The sequence below is a fragment of the Gorilla gorilla genome, chromosome 4, assembly GCF_029281585.2.
Source record: "Gorilla gorilla gorilla isolate KB3781 chromosome 4, NHGRI_mGorGor1-v2.1_pri, whole genome shotgun sequence".
NCBI classification, from domain to species: Eukaryota; Metazoa; Chordata; class Mammalia; order Primates; family Hominidae; genus Gorilla; species Gorilla gorilla.
The window spans coordinates 91,452,874-91,480,604 of record NC_073228.2 but is presented as its reverse complement, the minus strand read 5'-3'; the positions used below and the strand labels follow the sequence as shown (position 1 = coordinate 91,480,604).

At 34.8% G+C, this 27,731-nt stretch overlaps 2 protein-coding genes across 4 annotated transcripts in view; one reads left to right on the top strand and one right to left on the bottom strand.

Moving 5' to 3' along the window:
• Nucleotides 1-27,731, bottom strand: part of RASA1 (RAS p21 protein activator 1) — a 124,381-nt gene that overhangs the window by 44,049 nt on the left and 52,601 nt on the right. For 2 of the 3 annotated variants that reach the window (XM_019027643.4, XM_055388735.2), the window contains exons 2-7: nucleotides 16,459-16,611; nucleotides 15,301-15,436; nucleotides 14,612-14,682; nucleotides 9,866-9,983; nucleotides 6,614-6,645; nucleotides 1,242-1,294 (exon numbers count right to left, since the gene is read on the bottom strand). In XM_019027643.4, coding sequence (XP_018883188.2) covers nucleotides 1,242-1,294; nucleotides 6,614-6,645; nucleotides 9,866-9,983; nucleotides 14,612-14,682; nucleotides 15,301-15,436; nucleotides 16,459-16,611 — 563 coding nt within the window. Of the gene's footprint in view, nucleotides 1-1,241; nucleotides 1,295-6,613; nucleotides 6,646-9,865; nucleotides 9,984-14,611; nucleotides 14,683-15,296; nucleotides 15,437-16,458; nucleotides 16,612-27,731 lie in introns of all 3 variants that reach the window. The other variant, XM_055388733.2, reaches the window with a different exon arrangement.
• Nucleotides 1-27,731, top strand: part of CCNH (cyclin H) — a 101,586-nt gene that overhangs the window by 65,098 nt on the left and 8,757 nt on the right. The gene's annotated exons all lie outside the window — the stretch shown is intronic.

Sequence of the window (27,731 nt, the reverse complement as noted above, 5' to 3'; positions counted from 1 at the left end):
AAAGAAAATGCAAAGTAATGTATTAAGGAAATTAAGTTTAGCTCCTTTTCAACCTTGTATGACTTAAAACAAAAGTACCTCAAGTACTTGGTGGTACAAGTTCCAAAAAAGAAACATATCCAAAATTCAATAAATTCACTAAACTACATATTTTTGGTTCCACACTGAAATAGCTGACAGAATGTCATTTTAGTTTAAAATTTCTTCTCTATTACTATCATATAGCATTATCATAATCTTTTTTAACTTATTTTTTGAACCTACTTAACCTACAGCTTCACAATAAAATTGAGGACTTCAAAAACTATCTCAAATCTTTCAAAAGAATAAAGTATTAATTTAAAATGCAATGCTTTATGGATTAAAACAATTCAGATTACCTCTTTAATTAGGGTTATCACCACAAGAATCTATTTCACCAAATACAGAAACTATTGAATAGTCAACATTTTTGAAGAACTGAAACTTTTAAATTACATACTAAAGCTTAAACTTGTCTGAAATCTTTATAAGATGTGGTTTGCCGAAGAAATGCTCGGTATTTAAATTAATTCAGCCTTAAATATTTAGTAAGAATAAACAATGACAGGATGGTTAAAACCACAATACAAGTCAATTTTTACTTTGTATTTATAAGCATAACAGTTTTGGGAAATGTTAAAATTAATACATATTAAATAAAGCTCAATCATATAATTCCACAAGTATACAAAGATAAATACAAGAATGTCTGCTGTAGCTGAACAGCAAAAGAATAAAAACAATACAATATCGTTCTACTAAAGACTAGTTAATTATGGTATTTATATAATGAAAAGTTTAAATCCATAAAAGAGAGTAATGAAAGTTTTTATCTGCAGATACAGAATCATCTCCCAATATATATCTAACATGAAAAAAGTGTGTTGCATGTTCCTGTCTGTGTATGTGTAGGGGTGAGAAAGATTCACAGAGACACAGAAAACTTCTAGAAACATATGGGAAAAAAAACTGTCACCTAGTGTTACTTCTGAGGAAGTGGACAGGGGCCTGGGGTAAAAGAAAAACACACTTGACTAAATTTTATAACACATGTATGTTTAAAATATAAATAAAAACACCAGCTTCTTAGTACTGGACACGAAATTATAACATGCATAAACACTAACTGAATGCTAAAGGCAAAACACATGATGAATGGTTTGTTCACTTTTTTATTCTCTTTAAATAGACATTAGAAAAGCAAGTAAATAAGTAAGTACCTGTCATTAGTAAATTATAAGCTTCCTGTTTGGAAATCTTCCCATGGAACCATCTTAAAAAGAGAATAAATTAGATATATAAATAAAGTCCTTTTTGCTGTTATCATATGATCAAAATTAAACAACCAATATAGTAAGTTTAATTCAAAGTGATAAAATAAATGCAGTTAATCAAATCATCTCATTACATTTTAATACATTTTATATACATATTATAGTTAATTTCAACAAAATATAGTAAAACTAGAAACTATCAAATATGAACTACAATTTTCATTACCAATACAAAAATGGCAACAATTTTTAATCCTGATAATAACAGACTGTTATAGGTCTTTTTGTGGGGTAAGGGGAAGGAGGAGTAGTACAGATAGAGCCTACTCCAGAACTTCCCTGAAAAAATTAATGAATTCATTTCTGAATTTTCCTATAACATCTGATAAATTCTCTCTTCAAATAAAATCAAGATATTGACTCTTACTTTGCTGAAAGTCAGAATATAAGATTGGGTGATAAGAATGAGTGGATAGCACCATCAAGAACTGAAAGAAAAGAAGGACTTAGTGTTCCCAACTCTATTTGAGCTAACAGCCTATCAAACTAGGTTGCTATGTATTTTATATTCTGTATTCTTAAATTAAGCCTTTAGAAATTATTATAAAAGGCATCATAGTCAAGACATAGAGCATACAATAACCTAAGTATTTAAATTTTACCTTCAAATAAAATGATATATCTGATTTAAAAAGTAATTACTAGTCATCAAAGTACATAAAATCACCTCTTATTTACCTAAAGGCCTATTATCTATCTTGCTGATTAACACATCTTAATGCCAGGCTGACAATTCCCGATCACCTATCTACTACTTTGTGGGATCTTCTTAGGGTCTACAAGTATTTTTAATAATAAAGAGCAAGCTAGAAAGTAAATATACGACTAAAATATATAAGTGCTCAAAAGTCCAGTGTGACAGGTTCAGAGGTCATTCACATTGTTTTAAATGATCCATACAATTATTACTGGTGAAGTATGAAAATATAACTGAATTTTTAAATTTTCACATGAATGAAAAGGTAAACTTTTCTTTAACACCATTCCAAGCATTAACTCACTGATTCAGATCTCCTGGTGCTCCCTGTGTAAATTTTGAATAATATAAAGCAAGAATACAACAACTAAAACAGTTCAGACTACAAGTAGTGAGGTTCTATACTGCATTCAAGTATAGGCTACAAATGCTAGAGCAGGATTTTTATATTCTGGAGGACAGTCAACTACATGACCTGACCTCCAAGGCTAATCCTCTACTTCTACAGTTTGAAAAAAAATTCAAAAAAAGAAGGGTAAAAAAATGATAGGGTTTACAGATGAACAAGATTATTTAGCATAAGCACACAGTCTGAAGCCAAAGTGGCAATATCTCTTTCTAAAGAGTTTTCGTTTAATTTTTCAGACATTTATTCCCATATAAAATTTATATATTTCAACCACATAGTTTGCAACAGTGATAAAAAGATGAGTCCCTGCTCTTATAAAGTTCCCACTCCTAGGCCAGGCGTGGGAACTGGGATCACACCTGTAATCCCAGTACTTTCAGAGGCCAAGGCAGGAGGATCTCTTGAGCCCAAGAGTCCAAGACCAGCCTGGCAACATAGTGAGACCCTAACTATAGAAACAATGTAGAAACTATAATAAGCACAGTGATAGGTATTGCCAAAGGCATTTTGGGAGTAACAGAGAAGGGTACCAATACTGTTGAGTGTGTAGAGAGGAAAATAAAGGAAGATTTTCTAGGGGGAAGTGATGAATGAGCTAAGTATGAATGGAAGAATTCTGGCCTAGGAAGCAGCTTGAGCAAAAGTATAAAGAAAAATAGCTAGGAGCAATGGCTCACACCTGTAATCCCAACACTTTGGAAGGCCAAGGTGGGAGGATCACTTGAGGTCAGGAGTTTGAGACCAGTCTGGGCAGCATAGTAAGACCTCATCTTTACAAAAAAAAAAAAAAAAAATTACAACATTTGCCAGGTGTGGTGGTACACACCTGTAGTCTCAGCTACTCGGGAGGCTCAGGCAGGAGGATCACTTGAGCCCAGGAGTTTGAGGTGAACTATGATAGCACTACTGCACTCCGGCTTGGGCAATGGCAAGAACCTATCTCTAAAACAATAAAGAAAAAAGTATTATGAATTTGAAGACCTACATGCTGGAGATTAGGAAACTACAGATGATAAGTGCTAGAAGTAGTAAACGACAAAATAACCAAATAACAGATCATTTTTTAGGCTCTGCTAAGGTAAAGGTGGAGAATCAGTATAAGATTCAATTTTTTAATTTTTATTTTTTCTGTTTTTATGGGTAACGTATACAACTATTTTGTTTATTTTTATGGGGTACCAGTGATGTTTTGATACAAGCATATAATGTTTAATGATCAAGTCAGGATAACTGGGGTATCCATCACCTCAAGCACATATAATCATTTCTTTGTATTAGGCATATTCAAATTCCACTCTTTTAGTTATTTTTAAATATCCAGTAAATTAGATCTTATTCATTCTATCTAGATGTATTTTTGTACCTATTAATCAGCCATATTGTATCCCCCCTTCCCTGCTACCCTTCCCACCTTTTGGTAACCATCATTCTACTATCTATCTCCCTGAGTTAATTTTCTAGTATTTTGCACCCATATGAGTGAGAACACATGGTATTTGTCTTTCTGTGCCTGGCTTATTTCACTTAACATGGTATTTGCCAGTTCCATTCATGTTGCTGTGAATGACAGGATTTCATTCTTGTTTATGGCTGAATAGTATTCCATTGTGTATATGTACTATATTTTCTTTATCCATTCATCCACTGATGAACACTTAGGTGGATTAAACATCTCGGCTATTGTGAATGGTGCTGAAACACAGGAGTGCAGCTGTCTCTTTGATACACTGATTTCCTTTCTTTTGGATATATACCCAGCAGTGGGACTGCCGGATCATATGGTAGCTTTATTTTTAATTTTTTGAAGAACTTCCATGCTGTGCTCTATAGTAACTGCACTCATTTACATTCCCACCAACAGGGTACAAGGGTTCCCTTTTCTCCACATCCTCACTAGCATTCATTATAGCCTATCTTTTGGATAAAAGCCATTATAACTGGGGTGAAATGAAATCTCATTGTAGTTTTGATTTGCATTTATCTGATGATTAGTAATGAATGGTGAGCATTTTTTCATATACCTGCTGGCAGTTAAGGATAATGTGACTCAATCTAGGTAGATTATTCCAGCTACTGGAAAAAAGGATTTGATGAGGCTAAAGAGTCAAGGGAGATCAACTTGAAGGTTACTGCTATATCAAATCCTGGCAGGAGATTTAAAAAGGCCTGAACTAGAATGTAGTTATTTAAGATTTGAGAAGGCGGTAAACATTTAAGAAATACTTTAGGAGATAAAGTCATCAGGACTTGGTGCCCATATCATGTAAATAGGGAGCTGGAAAGAAATTCAACCAAAGTTATACCATCTGTTTAATCTCAAAGGTTACTTGTAGATGTTACTGAGGACACTTTAAAGAATTTAAAGTACTGCCACAGTCCCTATATTAGGAAATTAAAGGGAACAAACATACACATAAAATAAACCAACAATGCAAATTTAAGTTATGCTAAATACCAATTAAGAAATTACATAAAGTTAAGAAAAATGGAAGAATGACAATGCTATCAGATAAAAAGACTTCCGAGTGAAAGTGGGATTTATATTTTATACTATGAGAAAACTGATGTAGCTTTAAATGTTTACTAGCATTTAACCTATATTTTTAAATTTAAAATTCCATTGCTATTATCTAAAATAAAAAAACCTAGATTTATGGTCTTTTTTTGAAAATCAGAAGGATCTAACAACACTAGACTCACATTCCTACACATATCAACTAGACAACTAGACAAAGTGATTACCTTACAATAGGCAAACACTTTCTAGTTTTCTACTTCCCACAGTTTTCCCTAACACCATAAGTGAATATTAGTTGCCATTTATTACCACACGTACAGTGTTGTTTTTTGACAGTAGGGACATAGTTCCATGTACCTTGATCTCTAGCAAAGAGGGAAAATAAGAAAGATCAAGATTATTGTGTCTAAAGAAAACTGGGAATATATATACTTGACCCGCTTCATTTGCTTACATTGTCTGTCTGATTCTCCCAAGCATTAATTAGAATTTGCAACTCCTAGCCAGGCACAGTGGCTCATGCCTGTAATTCCAGCACTTTGGGAGGCCGAGGCTGGTAGATTACTTGAGGTCAGGAGTTCAAGACAAGCCTGGCCAACATGGCAAAACTGCATCTCCACTAAAGGTACAATAACCAGCCTAGCGTGGTGGTGTGCGCCAGTGGTCCCAGCTACTCAGGAGACTGAGGCAGAGAATCGTTTGAATCCAGGAGGCAGGGGTTGCAGTGAGCAGAGATCGTGCCATTGCACTCCAGCCTGGGCAACAGAGCAAGACTCTGTCTCAAAAAAAAAAAAAGAAAAAATAACAAAAAAGAAGTTGAAACTCCTGATATAGGTAGAGAGGAGACTTCAAACTAATACAAACAGCAGGGTACAGTCTCACTAGTGGAATCTATTTTGTAGCTACAAGAAACAATAAAAATGAACTCAGAATATATCTTACATATTCCACTTACAGAAGGGTGAAGCATTAAACAAGGTGACTGCAAATGGAGTAGTCAGCTGAATGTTTTTATATTCTAATGGTTAGAAAACAGAAAAAGCAAACACTTGAGGCAAGCCTCAAGTTCCATCCCTAAATGCTGAAAGATAAGAAAAAAATGTTGTACTGAAAAGATATTAGGAGATGAATAGTCTATTAAAATGTGAGTAAGAGAGAATTGGGATTAATGGTTCAGATCTTCAAAAGAAAACTTACATATACATAAAATCAGTCTGAAGATTATGAAAAAAAAAGACCTTGCTGAATCTTATTAAAATTGTGAAGAACCGTTATTTTGGGGGGATAAAAGATGTGGCTATAAAACAAGAAATACTATGAATAACCAAGAAATACTATGAATAATTTTAAAATGTGCCAAATTGTGACATTCATAATGTTATAAATCTAGTGTTTATTCAAAGTCTTCAGTGTGGTGATAAAAAGAGTTATATTTAGTTATCAGCTACCTTTTATTTAAAAACAAGACTTTATCACTAGATCCTTAAGAAAATATTTAGAAATGAGTTCCCTAAGCCAAATTTAAAAGTTGTCAGTCCGAAAACTTAAAAAACAATTTTTTTGGCCAAAGTTTTCCAATTAGTAAATTTACAATATAGATTTTTTTTTCATTTTAATAATTAACACAAACTCACATTTTTCCTTCATGTGGATCTTCTTCCCGGCCCTAAAGGGAAGACATTAAGACAGTATTTTATATAATTAACTATTAATCTACTTTTATTAAAATTCATGAAAATCATATCTTCAAACATATCCCCACACTATCCTTATTTATGTGTATATAAAAAAAGATGTTTCTGTTCAGTAAATATCTTTCCAAACCTCTCTTAATCTTTTCTTGTTGCCATTACCCTAACTCAGGCCCTCTTATCGACTTTTCTTAAACAACAGCCCAACTAATATAATTATGTCCTACTCCACCACTCTAATCTGGATACATCAGTTTCAACAGCAGCTGTGCCCTACATTAAGAAAAACCAAACAAAAAAAAAACACCTCTCTACTGCCTACAAATTTCTCATTCTGCAACTGAAGTCGTTTACCACAGGACTCAAGTCTACATTTCCTGTCTCATACTACCAATTGTTTTTTGGTTCCTATACCATGGTCACACATAACTTCCTATTTGCCAATCTCCCACCACTGTAGCTTGTACTTTTTGTTCTTAGAATGTACTTTCCACTTTTTGCTTTCTACTTGTTAGATAAATACCTAACCAATCTGGGAAGGAACTATCTCAAATGCTACCTCTTCAGTAAGACATTCTGAGCCCGTAAAAAGTGAACATCAACTTCTACTTTCAATATAAAAGACATCCCCCTTTTACTGTTTTGAACTTTATTTTATTCTATATTCCTCTGATTTAAGATACAATAGTGTTACTCATTCCACTATTATGGAGAAAAATGGTCTAACTACATGTGGATTTACTTCTTACAATTTGGTCCTCACTCATTAAATACCTAATCAAACTAAAATCAAACACTCACTGAATGTTACTATATCCAAGGGAGTAGGCTAAAAAAAAAAAACTGTAAAAATGAATAGCATTATCATTGTGTCACTGCCCAAAAGGAGTTAATCTCTTGTAGAAGAGGTTCACACAATAAATTAATTTTAGACAGTGTAACAGAATGCAGAATTAGCAAGGTGCTATGGAAATAGAGAAGGAAACAATTTTGCCTAAGAGACTCCAGAAAGGTATAAATCCTCTGTGAAACAGGGATGACATATGAACTGAGCTGATAAAGATGAATCAAATTTTACAAGGCAATCTATCAGGGCAGGAATGTCAAGGAAGAGGGAAAACTATAAACATAGAAACATTCATTTACTCAACAAACATTTACTGAATGCCTACTAATGCCAGACACTATTCTAGGCAATGGTAATACATCAGTGAATCAGAGACAAAAATCCCTCCCCTCAGAGAGCATACATTCTAGAGTTAATACATAAAAGTATAAATGTGTTTGGGGAACTGTAATTAGAATTTTAGAAGGAGAAATTCCTTAAATCTAACCACTAACTGAATGCCCGAAACATCTTCACAGACTAGACAATGTCCAAATGGTTTTTCAATCTACAAAGAATTCACTACCCTCTAATAAAGCCCATCATGAAAGTTATTCTACATATTGGAGTGAAAATTGTTTATAACTGACGTGGAATTATTCCACTATTAATTTATAATGTTACTATATTCATTTTTAGCAACCACATCACATTATTCACTCATACTGAGTTGCTAACTTTTTCCTTGATCCCTTGTACTGATGTGAGGTCATGTCTCCTTATTCTGGTTTGGGTTGTTATTATTATTTTTCTGTATACATTGAGTAATTTTCACTTTTCTTTAAAGTTTATCTTGTTAAATTTGATCCAGAATTCCAAGAGCTCAAGAAAAGTTCAACTATGGTGCAATTCCTTGAAGTAATCAGGATGGGGAAGATGGTGGTACAGCAAGGAAAGGGAAACCCAAACTAAAAGTTGTAACTAACAAATTTTATAGGAAAACTATCATAGTAAGATGCTTCAGTACGAATACTGTTTGCCTATATGGAATAAATATCTCTTTTACTGTAGAATACAGAATACTAATCTAGGAATTAGGAGTCCTAATCCTAGCTCTTTCACTAAATAACTATATGACTATGAGTATGGACTCTATCACACCATTTCCTCAACTTTTTCCACCTCTACTCAGTATGTTTTACTTCTATGGATCAAGATTTGGTAGCCAGAATAGGCAGGTAAGAGAATTAATAGGAAAAAACAATATTCTCCACTGCAGTCTTCCAGGAGCAATACTCTTCAGAATATTATCAGGTCTGTGGCATAATTTAAAAACAGTAGCTTTGAAGGCTATAAAAGACAACAGAAAGCCACTCCATCTCACTAGAAAAATCCGAAAGGAAAGGGAGAATTCCAAAGTTATAATGTACAATATATCTGATACTGAGTATTGTCTCTGAAATATAAAAGCCGTTCAAATGCTGACCTGTTATTAAAAATGCACCTGGTAATTGATACCATATGATAACGTATTATATGATGGAAACAAAAACAAGGACGAGATTCAAAATGTAGAACCATGTGATAATATATGTATAATATAAATGAATTCTTCCAAGTTTACTGGAAAATTATATATATATTTGAAAGATAAAGAATCTAAAACCAAACGTGTAACCAGTTGAGGTTTCATGATCAGACTGATATAACTTCACTTATGAGGAAGAAAAGGACGGCAAAAAAAAGAATAAAAATAAGTACAAATAGGCCGGGCACTGTGGCTCATGCCTGTCATCCCAGCACTTTGGGAGGCTAAGGCTGGTGGAACACTTGAGGTCAGGCGTTTGAGACCAGCCTGGCCAACATGGTAAAACCCAGTCTCTACTTAAAAAAAAAAAAAAAATATATATATATATATATATATATATATATATATACACACACACACATATATATATAAAATTAGCTGGGCATGGTGGCGCATGTCTGTAATCCCAGCTAGCTGGGTGGCTGAGGCACGAGAAATGCTTGAACCTGGGAGGTGGAGGTTGCAGTGAGCCAAGATCGCGCCACTGCACTCTAGCCTGGGTAACAGACCAAGACTCTGTCTCAAAAGAAAACACAAATGTTAATATATTTTTAATTCACAGAAAATCATACAAGCTTTCTGAATATTGGCAGCTATGTATTATAATATGCTAGCCTGATTATGTTCCATACTAACAAACAGCACTTATAATTCTTGTACTTATCAATTAAGTTCTTTTATAAAAGAAATGTATTCATAGCTACTTTCTCTGATTATGGACAAGATCCAAATTTATAAAATATTTAGAATCTAGAATTGAGAAGAAAAGAACAAAACTTACCACCTCTTCTACTAGGTCTTCAACAATAAGGCCTTGTTCATCTGTTCTTAAATTTGTAACCCACATCCATCCATCTTCTAATTCATTATGAACAATGAACATATCTCCTTTTAAGAAACTGAAAATAGCAATTTTAAAGTTATTAAATTTAAAAATTTTAAATACAGAGATTAGAATAGTCATATACCACAAAATAGGATAGGGATAGTATTATATTGAAAAATGCAAGGAATTAGAGTCAAACACCCTAAATTTGTATCCTATTTCTGGCATTATCTACATGTCAATTCCTGAAAATAATAAATAATCTGAATTTTAATTACCTCATGAGTAAAATGGGTTTGATAGTAGTATCTGCACTAACTATATCACTGAATTATTGTTAGATTCAAATGACAACTTCTGTTAACAGAAACTGATTGTACATATATTGAAGGTTTTGGGGTGTAACTACAAGAAAACTGAATTGAAAAACTTATGTTTCAATGTTATTACTCTTTCAGATGTAGGGTAGATATAAAATCAAAACACAAAATAAATATAATTAACACATTATACATACATAAGATATAGAGTTACTTCAGAAAATGTTTATTTTAGATAAGCATCATGTAGATGCTTATGTCAGTTAACATTTTTCTTATAAAAAAACCAGGGCTTGTTTAATTCACCCAGATACCCATTATCCAATGGGTACAGCATTCTTTCTCTTAAAGTGGTAGGTACCAAGGGATATATTATGAGAAAGGAATGTATGTTTTTTTTCCGTTACCAATTTAAGAGTACAGAGATGCATATACAACTTAGTTTCCTTTTACTGAAACCTAGATGTTTTCAACCTCCACACAATTATGGAAACAACAAGTTGCTGATGTATTTCATCAATATAAAACCATTAGTAATTCTTGAATTTGTCCTTTCAGGCTTAAAAGAATGCATCTGAACACAAAGTTTCCAGATTTGTTGGATGGTACCATTAACCCTGTATCTATAACTGTATTTGTCTTTTTTTTCAGCAATTTTCCTTTCAATCTTAATATTCACAAACCGAAATCTATTAAGTAAATTTAAGTAAATCTCTTCTCCTATCCTTGAAAGCTTTAACTGCTTTCTCTATGCTATCTCAAGCTTCATTGTATCTTGGACAATGTTTCAGACAACAGAACTTGTATTATACAACATTTAACTCAATATTTGAATAATCATAGAATATTGTATTCTATCTTGATTCTACAATCCTTCTTAATGATGGCCAATATTTCACTAGCTGAATGGCAGCAGACATTACCACTTAACCAATTAAACTATTCCTTTCTAGAACCACCTAAATAAGCACATTAAATAAAATCACTATGAGTAAAAGGAGGGTGCACGTGAACTGGTAAATTTCATGTCTTAGTTAAAAGTAGCCATAAGAGATATTTCTAATTTCAAGTTTCATTGTTGTTGCTATACCAACTTTTCATGGTGCAAAAACCAAAAAAAGTTTTAAATAAGCTTGTTAGTAGTAATACAATCTAATCATAACTCATTCTGTATTATTTTGTGTTATTCCCCCTAAAACAGGCTAAAGTGCTTTATTAAATCATTAATTTTTAAGGTATTTTTATTTTAAAATCCACAGGTGTGCATAAACTTTTTAAAAGACTCATAAATCCAAATTTATATCATCAAAGTATTATTTAAATTCCCATCTTCCTAGATCAGCTATTTTTTTTTTCTTTTTGGTCTCCCAGGACCTCTTTACACTCTTAAAAATGACATCCTAAATGGCTTTTATTTATATGGATATCTACTGATATTTACCATATTCAAATTTAAAACAAATGTTTTAAAATATTCACTAATTCCTTTAAAAATAGCTCATTAAAAATATGAAAAAGATACTTTTACAAATTTAGTGAGAATATCACTGTTTTATAATTTTGCAAATCTCTTAATGCCTGGCTTAACTGAAAACTGCTGGAGTCCCATATCTGTTTCTGCATTAAATTTGCTGCTATATGATTTTTTTGCTTAAAACATATGAAGAAAATCTGGCTTCACCTAAGAATGTAGTTGTGAAAAGGATAAGTATTTTAATAGCCTTTTCTGATAATTATAGATATTCTATGAAATTACACCAAAAACTCAACGAGTGGTACTTTCTTGAAGGTAAGTTGTAATATGGAATCCAAAACTATTTATCAGTGAACTTTATGCATTCCAATAACATCTATTGGTCTATCTTGCACTTTAAATGAATCTTTTACCCATGCATAATTTTGTAACAACATGCGTTGACCTTTTAGAAAATATTAGTTCACTGAGCTATCTATATCTTCTAGTTGTTAACACATTATACACTATCAAAACCTCTCATTCTTGGCCAGCCACGATGGCTCATGCCTGCAATCCCAGCACTTTGGGAGGCCAAGGCGGGCAGATCACCCGAGGTCAGTAGTTCAAGACTACCCTGGCCAACATGGTGAAACTCCATCTCTACTAAAAATATCAAAATTAGCCAGGTGTGGTGGCAGACGCCCATAGTTCCAGCTTCTCAGGAGGCTGAGGCAGGAGAATCGCTTGAACCCAGGTGGCAGAGGTTGCAGTGACCCAAGATGGCACCATTGCACTCCAGCCTGGGTGACAAGAGCGAAACTGTCACAAAAAAAAAAAAAAAACTCATTCTTTATTATCTCCACCTATCTCATCAGAAAAGTCATTATTTCAGAAGCTGTCAAACTCTTGATGGCCAATACAGAATGTCTAAAATTCAAATTTTTACTCAAAACTCAAATTTTGTCATTGGCAACAAACACTAAGTTTTCTTCCTTGAAATAATAGACTCACTCTGTTCTTCTTCAAAAAATGTCAAACATTCTCTCCAGTGAAAATGGTGTGCACAAAAGTAACAGCTAAGCCAGGTGCAGTGGCTCATGCCCTTAATTCCAGCACTTTGGGAGGCCAAGGCGGGCAGATCACTTGAGGTCAAGAGTTCAAGACTGGCCTGGCCAACATGGCAAAACCCCATCTCTTTACTAAATTACAAAACTTAGCTGGACTTGGTGACACACGCCTGTAATTCCAGCTGCTCGGAAGACCGAGGCAAAGAATCCCTTGAACCCAGGAGGTGGAGATTGCAGTGAGGCAAGATCGTGCCACTGCACTCCAGCCTGGGTAACAGAGCAAGATTCTGTCTCAAAAAAAAAAAAGGAACAAACTAGTTCAGCTCTCAACTCACTGCTTTTCCTCATGACACTGATCCCTGGTACACAGCAGAAGTGTTTTATACATACTTCCCATTTCATCATACAGATTAAAGTTGTGTAGTCACAGGTTGAAATTTAATAAATATTTTTTACTCCCTCATCAACAACACTCTTAAATGAAACTGTCTTTAACTCCAAGTGTGTAACAGTGAAGAATACAGTACACTTTTGTGCCACAGCCTTGATTTCTATTAAGGCACCAGCAGTTTTACCATCCATTGCTTTTGTACCATCATTGTAAAATTTACAGTGAAAAAGGCAAGTTATGTCTTAGTATGTTATGAAAATAATCTGATCTCATGGATTGTGATGGCTAATTTTATGTGTCAACTTGGCTGGGCCGTAGGGTTCCCAGATTAAACATTATATTTCTGGGTTTCTCTGTGAGGGTGTTTCTGGATAAGATTAGCATTTGAATCAGAGGACAGTATCCTGCCATCCCCAATGTGAGTGGGCATCATCCAATTCACTGAGGGTCTGAACAGAACAAAAAATGGAGGAGGAAGAAATTCATCCCTTTCTGCTGCCTTACTGGTTGAGCTGGGACATCTCATCTCATCTTCTCCTGCCCTCAGACTATGATTTACACCATAGGCTCCCCTGGTTCTCAGGTCTTCATATGTAGACTGAATTATACCACTGGCTTTCTTGGGTTTTCAGATTGCAGACAGCCGATTGTGGGTCTTTACTGTCTCCATCTATCATTGTGTAAACCTATTCTCCATAAAAAAATCTCCTCTAGAGAACACTGACTAATACATGAACCTTCTAAATGGATCTCAAAGATCCCCATAGTTACATGAAACACACTTTGAGAACTGCTGTCCTAAATGATCCCACTAAAAATTTTTTTAAATTACCTAAATTCATAAATTTGTAATTCATCACTGTTCTTCAATATATGCATTTTTTCCTTTGTCATTTATAGGCCTGTCCAGTTTACATTACAAATAAAAATGTGTCAATAAGAATTAAATGAGAGAATTAATGGTAAGAAACAAAGTTTCCACTAGAAAATTAAATAGCTTATAGAAAGACACAGATCATCTGATTATCAAATTATATAATTATATAGAAATAAAACCACAAACTAACATGTTGCATAGTTCTATAACATTCCTAAGGTTTAAAATTATTCACACATTACATAAAGTAGAAGCTTATCCTTTATAGCTGTGCCATAAATGTCACATGGTAACAAAAATTTACATAGCATCTAGATTGAAACAGAACTCTCCTTACTTTGTGAGAGACAGTGGAATAAAACCTAACTATTTCTCGTATCATATTCACTGAGGCCACCCTGATCCAAAACCACAGTCTGAACAAATAAGCCAACCCAGAGATACAGGACCAACAGACCCAATATCAAAAGCTCTTTCACCTTGCTGTATGCCATTTCTTCAAATTTCAAAAGCTTCCTAGTCCAAGAGTAATAAATCTTCGAAGTCTAGCTCTTTCAAATGCCTATACATGAGAATAGATTATAAAATACCTTATTTCATCAGTGTCTGGTACTTTTGTGTAAGGTAGAATAGCTCGTACACGCCTTCTATCTTCTACTGGCTAGAAACCATAAAAAAAAAGATTTAAAAAGATAGTCTTTTTATCTTAAAGTCAAAAGAGGTATATCCACATAAAGCCAATAAAAATTCACATTAGAAACTCCATGGGATCATTCAAATAAATTTTTACTTGGACTATAAATACCCAGTGCCTAGAAAGGCTTTTTTGTTGTTCTTGTTTTTATGAAAATTATATTTTAAATATAAGCAGTATGCTTTTATAACATAATATGATCATTTCATTTTAAATATACTACATGAAACATATACATTAAGCTTTCATTGATGATACACAAGGCATTTCAGAATCTTGCAGCAAAGTCAGGGTTAGTACTATGAAATCAGTAATTTGTTCCCATACATTCAGAAATATTTGTTAGGCTATCACCATACAGTATTTTCTTTTACTCTGGTTACTTAAATACAAAATTATTGAAAAATATTTTCTTTTTTTTTCAAAGAAGTTGTCCATTTTGTTCTGACATTATAACCTGAATTAAAATTTAATACAACAAATACTTCTTGAATTATAATAAACATAAGAAACTGAGCAATAGCTAAAACCATTATTGTACTGAAAAAATAAAGTTTTGAAAGATATTTTATTCATTTTACTTGCCTCTGGTGGTGCAACTGGGTAAAGTAATTTTTCTCCTTTAAGCAAACAAGAAACATGACTGTAATAACCTATTAGGTCTGACAGTGAAGAAAAACGTCTTCCACCAATGTAGTAATCGCCACACATAGCAATAATCCTATTTGAACAGGAAAAAATACAGTATAAAAAAATCTTTACAGCCAATTTTAAAAATCAAGTTTTATAAAGAAATTATAAATCCATAATTTCCATACTCTTTTCCTTGTAACTATATCCTTATACTAAAATACCACTTATTAGTATCTTCATCACAGTAAATTACTTGGGGCTATTTCTCTTACATATATATACATGCATTTGATGTGAAATACGTATCAGGCTTATAAACCTCAATTACAGAATTCCATCAAATATCTGAAAACTCACCCTCAGATACCTCTTCTCACTTTCCATATTTAAGGCTGAATTAACAATTTAATAAGTTTTATATGGCTAAAAGGAGCTCACAGATCTCTTGCAATATTTACACAAAGTAATATTTGTAATATTTACACAAAATAATTTCACATACTACATGTGGTATCATGGTACTACTGAACCTTATTTTAAAATCTAAAAACCAAGGGTACACAAACATTTTATCATTTAACACTATATGCATTAGATGTTTTTTTCAATTTATTCTATAAAAATGAAACAGAATACAATATGGGTAAATGTTTATATACACAGAATATTTGTACTTGGAAATTTATATGTCTGTTTCACTGAAGTGCATGTCTGCAAAGAGTTTTAGAATAGTGAAGCTAAAATAAAGGACACAAAATTTGAGTTTTAAACAGGGTTTCCTACACTTTTTGTTATTCTGCAGTCTAAAAGTATACAATTCCTTTATTTTAGCCTTACCACTCAAAGTTTATTTGTAATTCTTTATACTTTAAAAACTATAAACATATTTGAGGGTCAGCACAGTAATGCCCAACAATATTGTTTTTAAACAAAAAATGTAAACATTCAAAAGAATCTCTCTAAATCACTGGTTAAATCATTTGACTGAAAACAAGCTTCCTTCTCTATTATTTGTTACTGAGTCATTCACCTTTATTATACAGGTATATTTATGAATATTATATCAAAATAGCTACATCATTTGGCTTCATAATAGGAATAAAGATTTACCTAAAATGGTTGACAACATTCATCTGGCTAAGAAATGAAAGTACAAAGGACCCTGGCCTCCGATCACTCTCTCTTATAAGATAACTGCCAGACTTCCCTGCCTGCCTGAGGCGTTCTTCTGCTATCGTTCTGTCAAGTTTTCCGTGATACCACCTAGGGGAAAAACAGAGAAGATATTACAATATAAATAGCAAGTGCAGAATTTCTATGGACACTTGAAAAACATACTACTAGAGGTTTTAAATGCCTACGTGTAACTTAAACATTTACATTTTACTCTGAACCAGTTATTCCAATTTTAACTCAATTTAACCTCAGTCTCAAAAAATACTCATTTACTTGGTCTTTAATTTGTTCTAAAAGCTCAGTCCTAGTCATCTCATATATAAATCTCTTCCATTTCTACCCATCTCCCTACTTCCAGGATTGCCTGCTATTCAAAATATAAACACTACTGCAACCAAATCTTTACTTAGAAAAATAAAAGATAGACAAATGGAAATGATTAATTTACTACCTCGATCTTATACTGAGGAACCATGACTTCACAAGGCACATGGAACCTATGAGAATATAAAATGTTTTATTCCATTTTAGTGTTTGTGCCCTGCGACAGGAAAACAGAATTACACTGTCTAAAGGATGCTATTTTAATTTCCTGTTTGAACGTGAAGCTGATTAATCCCTTTGGCTCTAAGATAATCTACTCCATGACTATCCATTTTACATTTGCATTCAACTTTCCAAATTTATGTAACAAACGTGGGAGAATAAATAGCACCTTTGTCCCTTCACCCTTCTTGCTCTCAATTTAACTGTGTTCTACCTACATACTATCAAATGATCTACTTAAGAAACTGGCTGTAACTCTAGCATACCAAGTATGCCTATAAAAGCCTCATGGACTGATATAAACAGAAACATGCTTAGAAATATACTAGAAGTATCATACAGGCATGGTAACAAATCTCCAAAGTAATTGCTATAAAATATTTTTACATTTGATAGTTTAGCCAAACTCATCCTTAGATACAGCCTAATTTGAAATATTCAGAGAAAAACAATAAACATTCATATTACATTGATATATTCAATTATGTAACATAGTACTTCAGCTTTACCAAAGTTTATTTGTAATCTTATATTTGTAATAATATATGTATTTTATATAATATATAATAAGCCAATGATAAAAGCATTATGTTACTATGACTATTTTTGTAAGCTTGTTGTAATAAAAGCTCATTATTTTTGACTCCTTAATTTTTAAAAATAAAACAAAAACACAGAAACTTAAAACTTATGGAAAGAATTACTTTTAGTTTTCTTCTAAAACCAACCTATTTATTTAGAGCCCTATGCATAAGGCTGAAAATAATGAACTTATTTATAGCGTTCCATTACAACTTAACAAACAAAATATAATTGTAACCTGTTAGTACTAGAGGAAGAAGGGAAAGAACAATCAATACTGCATTCCTCTAAAATCCTAATCTTAGTTCAGCCATTATCTTTGAGACAAATGACAAGTAAATTTAACTTTCAAGAGCTCAGGGACTTTTTAAATCTGAAATGGAAAGTTTACACCAGAGATCGTAAACGAACCCTGAGGAACTATAATTTAACGACATAAGAGAATTAAAATTTTGAAATTTCAGGCTATGAGTTTATTTAGTTGTGAAAATATATGGGATATCCTTAGGTTATCCTTAGAATATGAAACTAGTGCATTCCTCATTACTTAAAGCAGTAGAACTATCCCAGAGAGCAGATTTATATACCCAACAAAGATAAAATTAAGGACAATTTTAAAAAATCTCTATTTTTGTATACTTGTTATTTGTTAAATTTCTGTCATGTCTTAGGTAGTGTCAAGATGAAAAAGGTTTTTCTTTAATCTCCTTCATCTTTTGAACTTACCAATGAAATGATACACAGAGATACATGAGGCAGTACACAATTACTACTTTATAAGAAATATCCAACTTACGATTTTAAGTGATATATATGTATATTTGTGGTTTTTAGTTGTTTTTGTTTTGTTTTAAGACGGGAGTCTCACTCTGTCGCCCAGGCTGGAGTACACTGGTACGATCTCAGCTCACTGCAACCCCCATCTCCCAGGCTCAACCCATCTTCCCACCACAGCCTCCCAAGTAGCCGAGACTGCAGACACATGTTACCACATCCAGCTTTTTTTTTTTTTTTTTTTTTTTTGGAGAGACAGAGTTTTGCCATGTCACCCAGGCTGGTCTCAAATTCCTGGACTCAAGTGATCTGCTAACCTCAGCCTTCCCAAGTGCTAGGATTACAGGTGTGAGCCACCACACCGAGTTGATTTTTTACATCTATGTACTTTCTAAGATCTGAGCATTAAAATGGATAAGTCAGTTCAGGAGAAAGACATTAATCTAAATAAGTAACTATTTCCTAAATGTTAGCAATTTCCTTCATGTCAAAAGGTCATAAGCTTCAAACACATAAAGCAAAACATGTCAATTCTTGATTATGACTATAAACTGCAATTAAATTATCCAGCCATCAGCTTGTAAATATTTACGTAGTTGATTTGATCCTTAAATGTTTTATAAATAAATCACAATAAATCCAATGTTACAAGATTTGATTCAGACACCTTACAGATTTCTAGAACCTAAGTAAAATACTATATAACCTTTAAACATCAGTCCTTGGGTTTACTCAAAAACAGTATTTCTCAACCATTTTTTAACCCACAATCTTTTATATAAATATAAAAATTTTACCCTACTGAGAGATTCAGAGTCCCTAAGGTGGCTGTCCTGCATAGAGAATCATATATTCTAATTAGCCCCAGTAGCCAAGAAAATGCTGTCTACCTTAACTTTCTGAAGTCTGTAATTCTTTTTATTTCAGGTGGGATATGGCTTTACAAAACATACTCTCAATAACAAAGATATAACATTTCCCAAGAGTGAACACTTTGGGAGTGGTTATTTGTCTAAAATACTCAATTTTTAAAAATGCTACACTTTCTGCCTCTACAAATAGTCACAGCAATAAAATTACAAAGAAATACAAGAAAACATATTTAATCAACCCCACTATTACTCTTAAGTCTTCACAGTCAAAGCCTTATTATATCTCTTTAAAAGTAGATTTGCTGGTGACCGTTTTCAAATAAGTTTTAAAAAAATTCAACTGGAATCTAGAATACCTCAAAGAAACATAAGCATAAGAGTCATACTGGTGGTACGAGAATACTCTGAGTGTAACATGAGATTACTAAACAATAGCTCATCATCTAAGTTAAAGTTTATAAATCTGCTCACATTTGTGGCAATTATAACACAGAATATACCTGGCACATAGCAATAATAAGTTTTAAAAGTATTTGTCCAATGAAAGAAGAAGTATTGACTCATAAAACAATGTTGAAAAATACTTTATAAGTCATCTAGTTAAACCACCATGCCAATGTAAAAAACAAAACAAAAACTTTTCTTTTTTAACGTCCACATAGGAAGTTCTCTCTTTTTTTTTTTTTTTTTTTTTTGGGAAATGGAGTCTTGCTCTGTTACCCAGGTTGGGGTGCAGTGCCATGCTCTTATGGCTCACTGCAACCTCTGCCTCCTGGGTTCAAGTGATTCTCCTGTCTCTGCCTCCCAAGTAGCTGGGATTACAGGTGTGTGCCACCACATCCGGCTAACTTTTGTATTTTTAGTAGAGACGGGGTTTCACCATGTTGGCCAGGCTGGTCCCGAGCTCCTGACCTCAGGTGATCTGCCTGCCTTGGCCTCCCAAAGTGCTGAGATTACAGGTGTGAGCCACTGCACCCAGCCAAAAATTCTGACATGTGAAAAGAATGTGAAAACAGTTTAGGCTGACAGAACTCAAAGAAGTATGATTATGCTGACACTCCCTGAGCTTGTTCAAAAGAGACAATGCATACTAACAGAAGACCAAGACTTAACAGAAACCCAAGAAACCTCCAATCTATGGCGATGCCACCCTAAACATACCAAATCTCGTCAGAAACTGTCTCCACAGTTATGGCCAAGTCTTTACATTTTTTATGTCATTACCATCACTTGTAAATTAGGGAAATTAATTTCTATCTCAACCTCAGAATAAAATTAATGACTTGTACTAAATTCCTTTAAGGAAAAATACAAAAATGAAAAATACTACATAGGCTTTATAGTAGAACGGTTAAAAGACTCCAGAGTCACTGTCTTTGAATCCCAGCTCTGCCACCTAGCTGCGCAAATGTAGGCAGATTACTTTATCTCTGAGCCTCAGTTTCCTCATCTATAAAAGGAATATAATAGTGTCTACCTCAGAGAATGTTGGCTTAATATTATTATTAAATGAGCTAACACATATAAAGTTGCTTAGAAGAATACCTAATGGATACCAAGAACCCAGTAAATATTAGCTTAATATCAAACCAGTATCACAGGGGAGTAGAGGATACTCAAAGGATATGGGACTGATTAATAAACTTCTTCAAAAAAACTAACACATTTTATGACTGTTGCAAAATGGGTGATCAATCTGTGAATCATCTTAGTCTCAATTACCTATTTTCCAGTCTTGTTTACTTTCCATCTAATTTGGGGAAGAGAACAGGAGAAACCAATTTTTTTTTCTACTAAGGCATTAATTTTAGGAGGAAATTTTCTCAAAACTCTTTTTGAACATTATAGAGCATTCAAATTAATTGGGGCTGCAAGTGCCATACTATTAATAAACTAGAAATTCTATTTCACCTGGCAACTCTAGAAGGAATCCCCCAAAGAGCCCCCCATTCTTTTCCCAATGTGTGTATATTTTGGGTGTTGGGGGGCAATATAAAGGATAGTATGTACTTGAGATACTATGACTTAAAAACTGCTTAATATAACACGTTAATAATAAAGCATTTAATGTTCTCCTATTTTAAAAGTAAATCTCCCTCTCTCTTCTTCTTTGCCTCTCTAAGGAAGATGGGGAAAAGGAATAGCAGGAGGAAATTCAAGAAGTACATACATGTCTTCCCAGCTAGCTTTGTAAATTTTTGTTGAGAAATCTTACAGGTAGATATGGAGTCCCTTAATTTCATTTTTTTTTAGAAATACAAATCAATTTACATATAATATCATACATCTAAGATGAAACTGCATGTTAAAAAAGTGAACAATTAAAAAAAAGTCACAGAAATCACTCTATTTTAAATTTGGAATCACATGAACATTTTTTATAAATGTGTGCTGTGGCCAGGCGCAGTGGCTCCCAACTTTATAAACCAGCAATTTGGGAGGCTGAGGAGGGGACTGCTGGAACCCAGGAGTTCATGACCAACCCGGGCAATATGGCAAAACGCCACCTCTACAAAAAAATACAAAAATTAGCCAGGCATGGTGGCACATACCTATGATCCCAGCTACTCGAGAGGCTGAGATGGGAGGATAGCTTGAGCCCGGGAAGTCAAGCCTGCAGTGAGACAAGATTGTGCCACTGCACTCTAGACTGGGCAACAGAGAGAGACCCTGTCACAGGGGAAATAAAAAAGGGGTGGGGGGCTGCTGCATATTGCTGGAACACATCCGAAGGGTCTTAGAGGGGCCTTTGTGTTTTATAATCTGTCTCACTTGATCAGAGAAAAATATGGAAATTTGTGCAATGAGAAAATATCCTAGTGTGAATACAGACAAGCATTTCATTGAAACTATACAATTATTTACAACTAACTTGACAATCCCAAATGAAAACTGTCTACTACACAACAGAAAACCATTAAAACAGTGCTAACATCAATAGACTTCCTTTTATAAAAAGAAAACTAAATTGAAGTTACCAGCAGATTGCTTTTACTTTCCACTTTGTTTTTCCTTTTGTTTATATTACTGACAGGCACCAAAGTAGCTACAGAGAAACATACATGCAGAAATCCAATTGCCAAGAAATCTTTTGCATCTGAATCACTTGGGACTCTGTATGCCTGATCATACTACAAACTTCTGAAGTTATTCTACAAGCCTCAAAATGCTAATCAGACTTTGTTACACACGCTTGTGTCTTCTAAAACTAAATTGGTGATTTCAAGTTGGTATGCATTTTCTAAAACATAAAGATCTTCTTAAGCTCCCATATTTATTTGTAACAAATACATTCTTACTGTCTGTGATATGGTTTGGCTGTGTCTCCACCCAAATCTCATCTTGAATTGTAGTTTCCATAATCCCCACATGTTGTGGGTGGGACCCGGTGGGAAGTAACTGAATTATGGGGGCAGTTACCCCCATGCTGCTGTTATTGTGATAGTGAGTGAGTTCTCACGAGATCTAATGGTTTTATAAGGGGCTTTTCCCCCTTTTGCTCAGTACTTCTCCTTGATGACACCATGTGAAGAAGGACATGTTTGCTTCCCCTTCCACCATGATTGTAAGTTTCCTGAGGCCTCCCCAGCCCTGCGGAACTATGAGTCAATTAAGCCTCTTTCCTTTATAAGTGACCCCATCTCGGGTTTGTCTTTGTTAGCATCATGAGAATGAACTAATATAGTCTGCTAAAGGTTAAAAAAAAAATAAAAAAATTTAAAAAGCAACTGATTTCTTAAAGTGAAGAGGAAAGTAAAGAAAATTTATCTCATACTAAGTGACTTTACTTGGCCTTTTTTTTCAAATCACTATGATAGAGACTAAAATTGAGTCACTGGTAAATTCACTTGAACAACCACTAGGCTAAGCAAAACAGGTGTAGTACCCCTTAGACCAACTACACATCACTTAAACTTGAGGAAGGGGAGAAGAGGGCGTGTTTATGTTAGCTATTCTTGGGTATATTTGTATATATCTGGATAACTAGATTGCATATGTATGTGTGTGTGCACATGCGTGCATGTGTGTATGTATTTATCTCAGATCAAGTTGGTTCAAAGTAAGGGCAGAAATGCTGTTTCCTTTTTCAACAGGTAACATATTTACAGAATCCAAGAGGTTTTAGTTTCGAGAGAGCATTTCTAAAGAAACAGCACTATCATACATTCTGTCCACCCAAAATTCACCAAAAGACTAACATACAAAAGGTGAGAATACAAAGTTTACACTGAAATGCACTCAACCATGATTGTGAAGTTTTTACTACCTTTAACTCCCATCACCCTAGTAAACAGATAACGAAGGGAAGAAAAAAAACCACACCTCTCCAAGAAATGTTATGCACTGATCAAATGTTGAAAGAGAGGAGGAAAAGGGAGGGAAGGCTAGCACAATACCTACTAGCAGGAGGCTAGTATTAGTTCCTACAGCACATTTTCAATCTCTTGTATCTGTGTTCTTTAAATCCTCAAAACAGTATCAATTCTTATAGTTGGGTTTTTCTTAGAACTTCAACAATTATAGTATCATACCATTCAGCACATGAAGATAAGAAATCACTACGTCTGAAGGTTAAAAGTAAACTTTAGTCTAACATTGTCTCTTATTTAGTTCATCTCCAACAAACTATGTGCCAAGCATTGTGCTACATGGTAGAATATAACAGTAAATACGACAGAACACCATGACAGGAAAGTTTAGGATCTAGTGGAGAAGACAGACAAATTAAGCAACTGTAATCTGGTATAGTAAGTAGGAGGATACACAGGGATACAAAAAAATACCTGTCTCAGTCTTAGAATTTTAGCATACATTTCCTGAAAGAACTGATGGCTGAACTGAGACCTAAAAGATGAATGGCAACTGATTTGGAAAAAGTGAGGGACTGAGAAGGAAAGTGAGAAAAATATAACAGGCAATGGGAAAAAGCACAGGCAAAAAAAAGAATTGACTTATCAAAAGATATATAGCCATAACAATACCCTAAACATTCTTTACAATATACTTTACAAATCTAATTCCCACCAAATAAAATGGAAAGAATATAAGCTTATATGCAGACATGTTACCTTACTTGCTGAATACAGACATACTACCTTACTTACGGAATTTCTTTCAGTTCCTCAAACTGAAATATGCCTCAAAGAACATTTTAAAAGTTCAAAATATTCTCAGATCTGTCCTTTCATCTGGTATCAGCAATAACCCTATGAGCACAGGGCAGGGGAATAGGCATTATCCACTCTCTCCCTCAAAAGTTCTCCACAATATGCCCGTTTTTCTACTATACATAGGCTTATATCCCAAACAAGTTACAATTATTCATTCAACAAAGATTTTTTTAAGCTCCTATTATGTGTTAGGCAATGTTTTAAGGCATTAGTTTTCTCCCTCTGTGCTTTCTCAAAGTGTTTCTCCTATTTAACTTTTTTTAAAAAATAAGGGTGAAATATTACACAATTTACTCAAAAGTCATCCTAAAACTAAGGCATTTTCTACATCCCTTTTCCTCAGAATTTTCCATTTCTGTATTTATTCACAGTCATGGAGATATCAGTTATCCATCAGCTCAAATTATAACCTCTATGAGAGCGATCCCCAAATTTCCCTCTCTAAATCTAACTTCCTTCCTAAACGCCAGGCTTAAATTAACAAAGCCCTCCCAAGAATCTTCACCTTAAGGTGAATATATCAACATCTTAAAAAATTAGCAAATATCTCCACAAACACACAGACACAGACACACACACACACACACACACTCTCACACTTCTCTTCCTCTTTATTAATAACACCAGCATCCTTCCTAGTGTCCAGACCTGGAATTTCAAAAGCAACTTTGATTCCTTCTTGTGGTGTTATTTTATTTATGTATGTGGTTGTGTTTATATATCTATATTTTTAAAAATAGGTTTTCATCCACAGTTCCTGGCTTATAACTCCCATAGCCCTTTGTGTTAGTCTGTCTTGAGACTGGGTAATTGGTAAAGAAAAGTGGTTTATTGCAGCTCATGGTTCTGCAGGACTATAGAGGAAGCATGGTGCTGGCATCTGCTTTCAGTGAGGCCTCAGGAAGCTTTTACTCATGGCAGAAGGCAAAGGGAGAGCTAGCACATCACATGACCAGAGAGAGCAAGAGAAGGGGGGAGGAGCCAGGCTCCTTTAAACCAGTAGTCCCCAACCTCTGGCACCAGGGACTGACTGATTTAGTGGAAGACAATTTTTCCACAGACAAGGGGTCAGGGAAGATGATTTCAGGATGAAACTGTTTCAGCTCAGATCATCAACCATTAGATTCTCATAAGGAGCACACAACTTACATCCCTCACATGAGGAGTTCACAATAGGGTTTGCGCTCCTGTGAAAATCTAATGCTGCTGCTGATCTAAGTTCTGCTGATCAGAAGGTGGAGCTCAGACAGTAATGCTCGCTTGCCTGTGGCTCACACCTCCTGCTGTGTGGCCCAGCTCCTAACAGGCCATAGACAGGTACCAGTCCATGCAGTAGGGGTTGAGGACCCCTGCTTTAAACAACCAGCTCTCACCTGAACTCATTACCACAGGGGAGGGCAGCAAACCATTCATGAGGGATCCACCTTTATGATCCAAACACCCACCAGACCCCACTTCCAGCAATGGAGGTCTCATTAAATACGAGATTTGGAGGGGACACACATTCAAGCTATATCACCCTTGTTATAGTCTTTTATTACAATGTTTGGTGTGTTAGGCCTCAGGAAACAATATCCCTGACCTTCTCCTGCCCTCCTTTCATCTGCACCAAGGCAAGACTCTAATTTTCCTCCACTTTTCTGACTGTGGGTCATAATGCCCTCATTTCAGAGAGGGTCCTATGGGGGGTCTTCCCATTGGGGAAAGTGCTGATGTCATGAAAATTCCATGAAAAACCAAAAGGACTGGCCTCACAGCTGAACATGTGAAGGTGGGCAAGAAGGTGAGCAAGAACTCATCCACTTGCTGGGAGAGTGGCATACCCTAACTCCACGGAAACAGAGGCTCCTACATTTGGGACCCTTCCAGACCTTGCCCTATGGCATCCAGACCTTGCCATATGGCTGTTTACTTGTATCCTTTAACATATCCTTCATAATAAACCAGTAAACGTGTTTCTCTGAGTTCTGTGAGTAGCTCTAGCAAATTAATCCAACCCAAAGAGGGGGTTGTGGAAACCCCAACTCAAAGCCATCTGGTAGAAGTTCCAGAGATGTAGACTTACAACCAGTGGGAAGGAGGGCCCAGACCCCAAGACTGAGCCCTCAGCCGTTGGGATCTGACACTATCTCTAGGTAGTGACAGAAATGAATTGAAAGCCAATTAGCTGGTGTTCACTGTAGAACTGATTGCTTATTTGGCAGGGAGAAATACTGTGCATTTGGACACAGAAGTCCTCTGTGTTGATTGTTGTGGTGTAAGAGCAGAGGAAAAACAATTTGGGAGTTTTTCCTAAACACTTCTTATCTTCCTAGACATAAAACTACTGCCAACTTGTATACTGCACCTCCAGTATCATTGAAATTATTCTCCAGTTTTCCATTCCTTCATTCATTACTACCCTCTCCATATCATACTGTTCCAACCCTTCCTACAACTAGGGAAAGACTTATCTCCCTAATAGGCTCTTTCTTCCTAAACCACAGGCTTAATCATTTCACTCTAATAGCTCAGAAGTGTACAAATTGCTATTCAATAACAAATAAAGCACAAACTATTCACCATGGCATTCAAAAGCCACCATGAAAGGCTCCAGCCTCCCTTCTAGCCAAATCAGACTATGTGTAACTCTACAAATACTACCTTGTTTTCACCTTTTCACAATGCAGTCATCATTCGATTTTTGCTTGTCAAAACACTATGTTGAGTTACAGGGAAAAGTATACTTGCATAAAGCCATTTTTAATCCCCTTTAACTGAATACATTACCTCCCTCTGATATGGTTGCTCTGTATCCCTACCCAAATCTCATGTTGAACTGTTACTCCCAGTGTTGGGGGAGGGACCTGGTGGTAGGTGATTGAATCATGAAGGCAAATTTCCCCTTGCTGTTCTCGTGATAGTAAATTCCCACAAGATCTGATGGTTTAAAAGTGTGTGGCACTTCCCCCCTTTACGCTCTCTGTCTCCTGTCACCATGTGAAGATGTTCTTGCTTCCCCTTTGCCTTCTGCCATGATTGTAAGTCTTCTGAGGCCTCTCCAGCCATGACTCCTGTACAGCCTACAGAACTGTGAGTCAATTAAACCTTTTCTTCATAAATTACCCAGTCTCAGGTAGTTCTTTGTAGCAGTATGAGAACAAGGTAATACAGAAAACTGGTACCAGAGAAGTGTGGCACTGCTATAAAGATACCTCAAAATGCGGAAGCAACTTTGGAACTGGGTAATAGGCAGAGGCTGGAACAGTTTGGAGAGATCAGA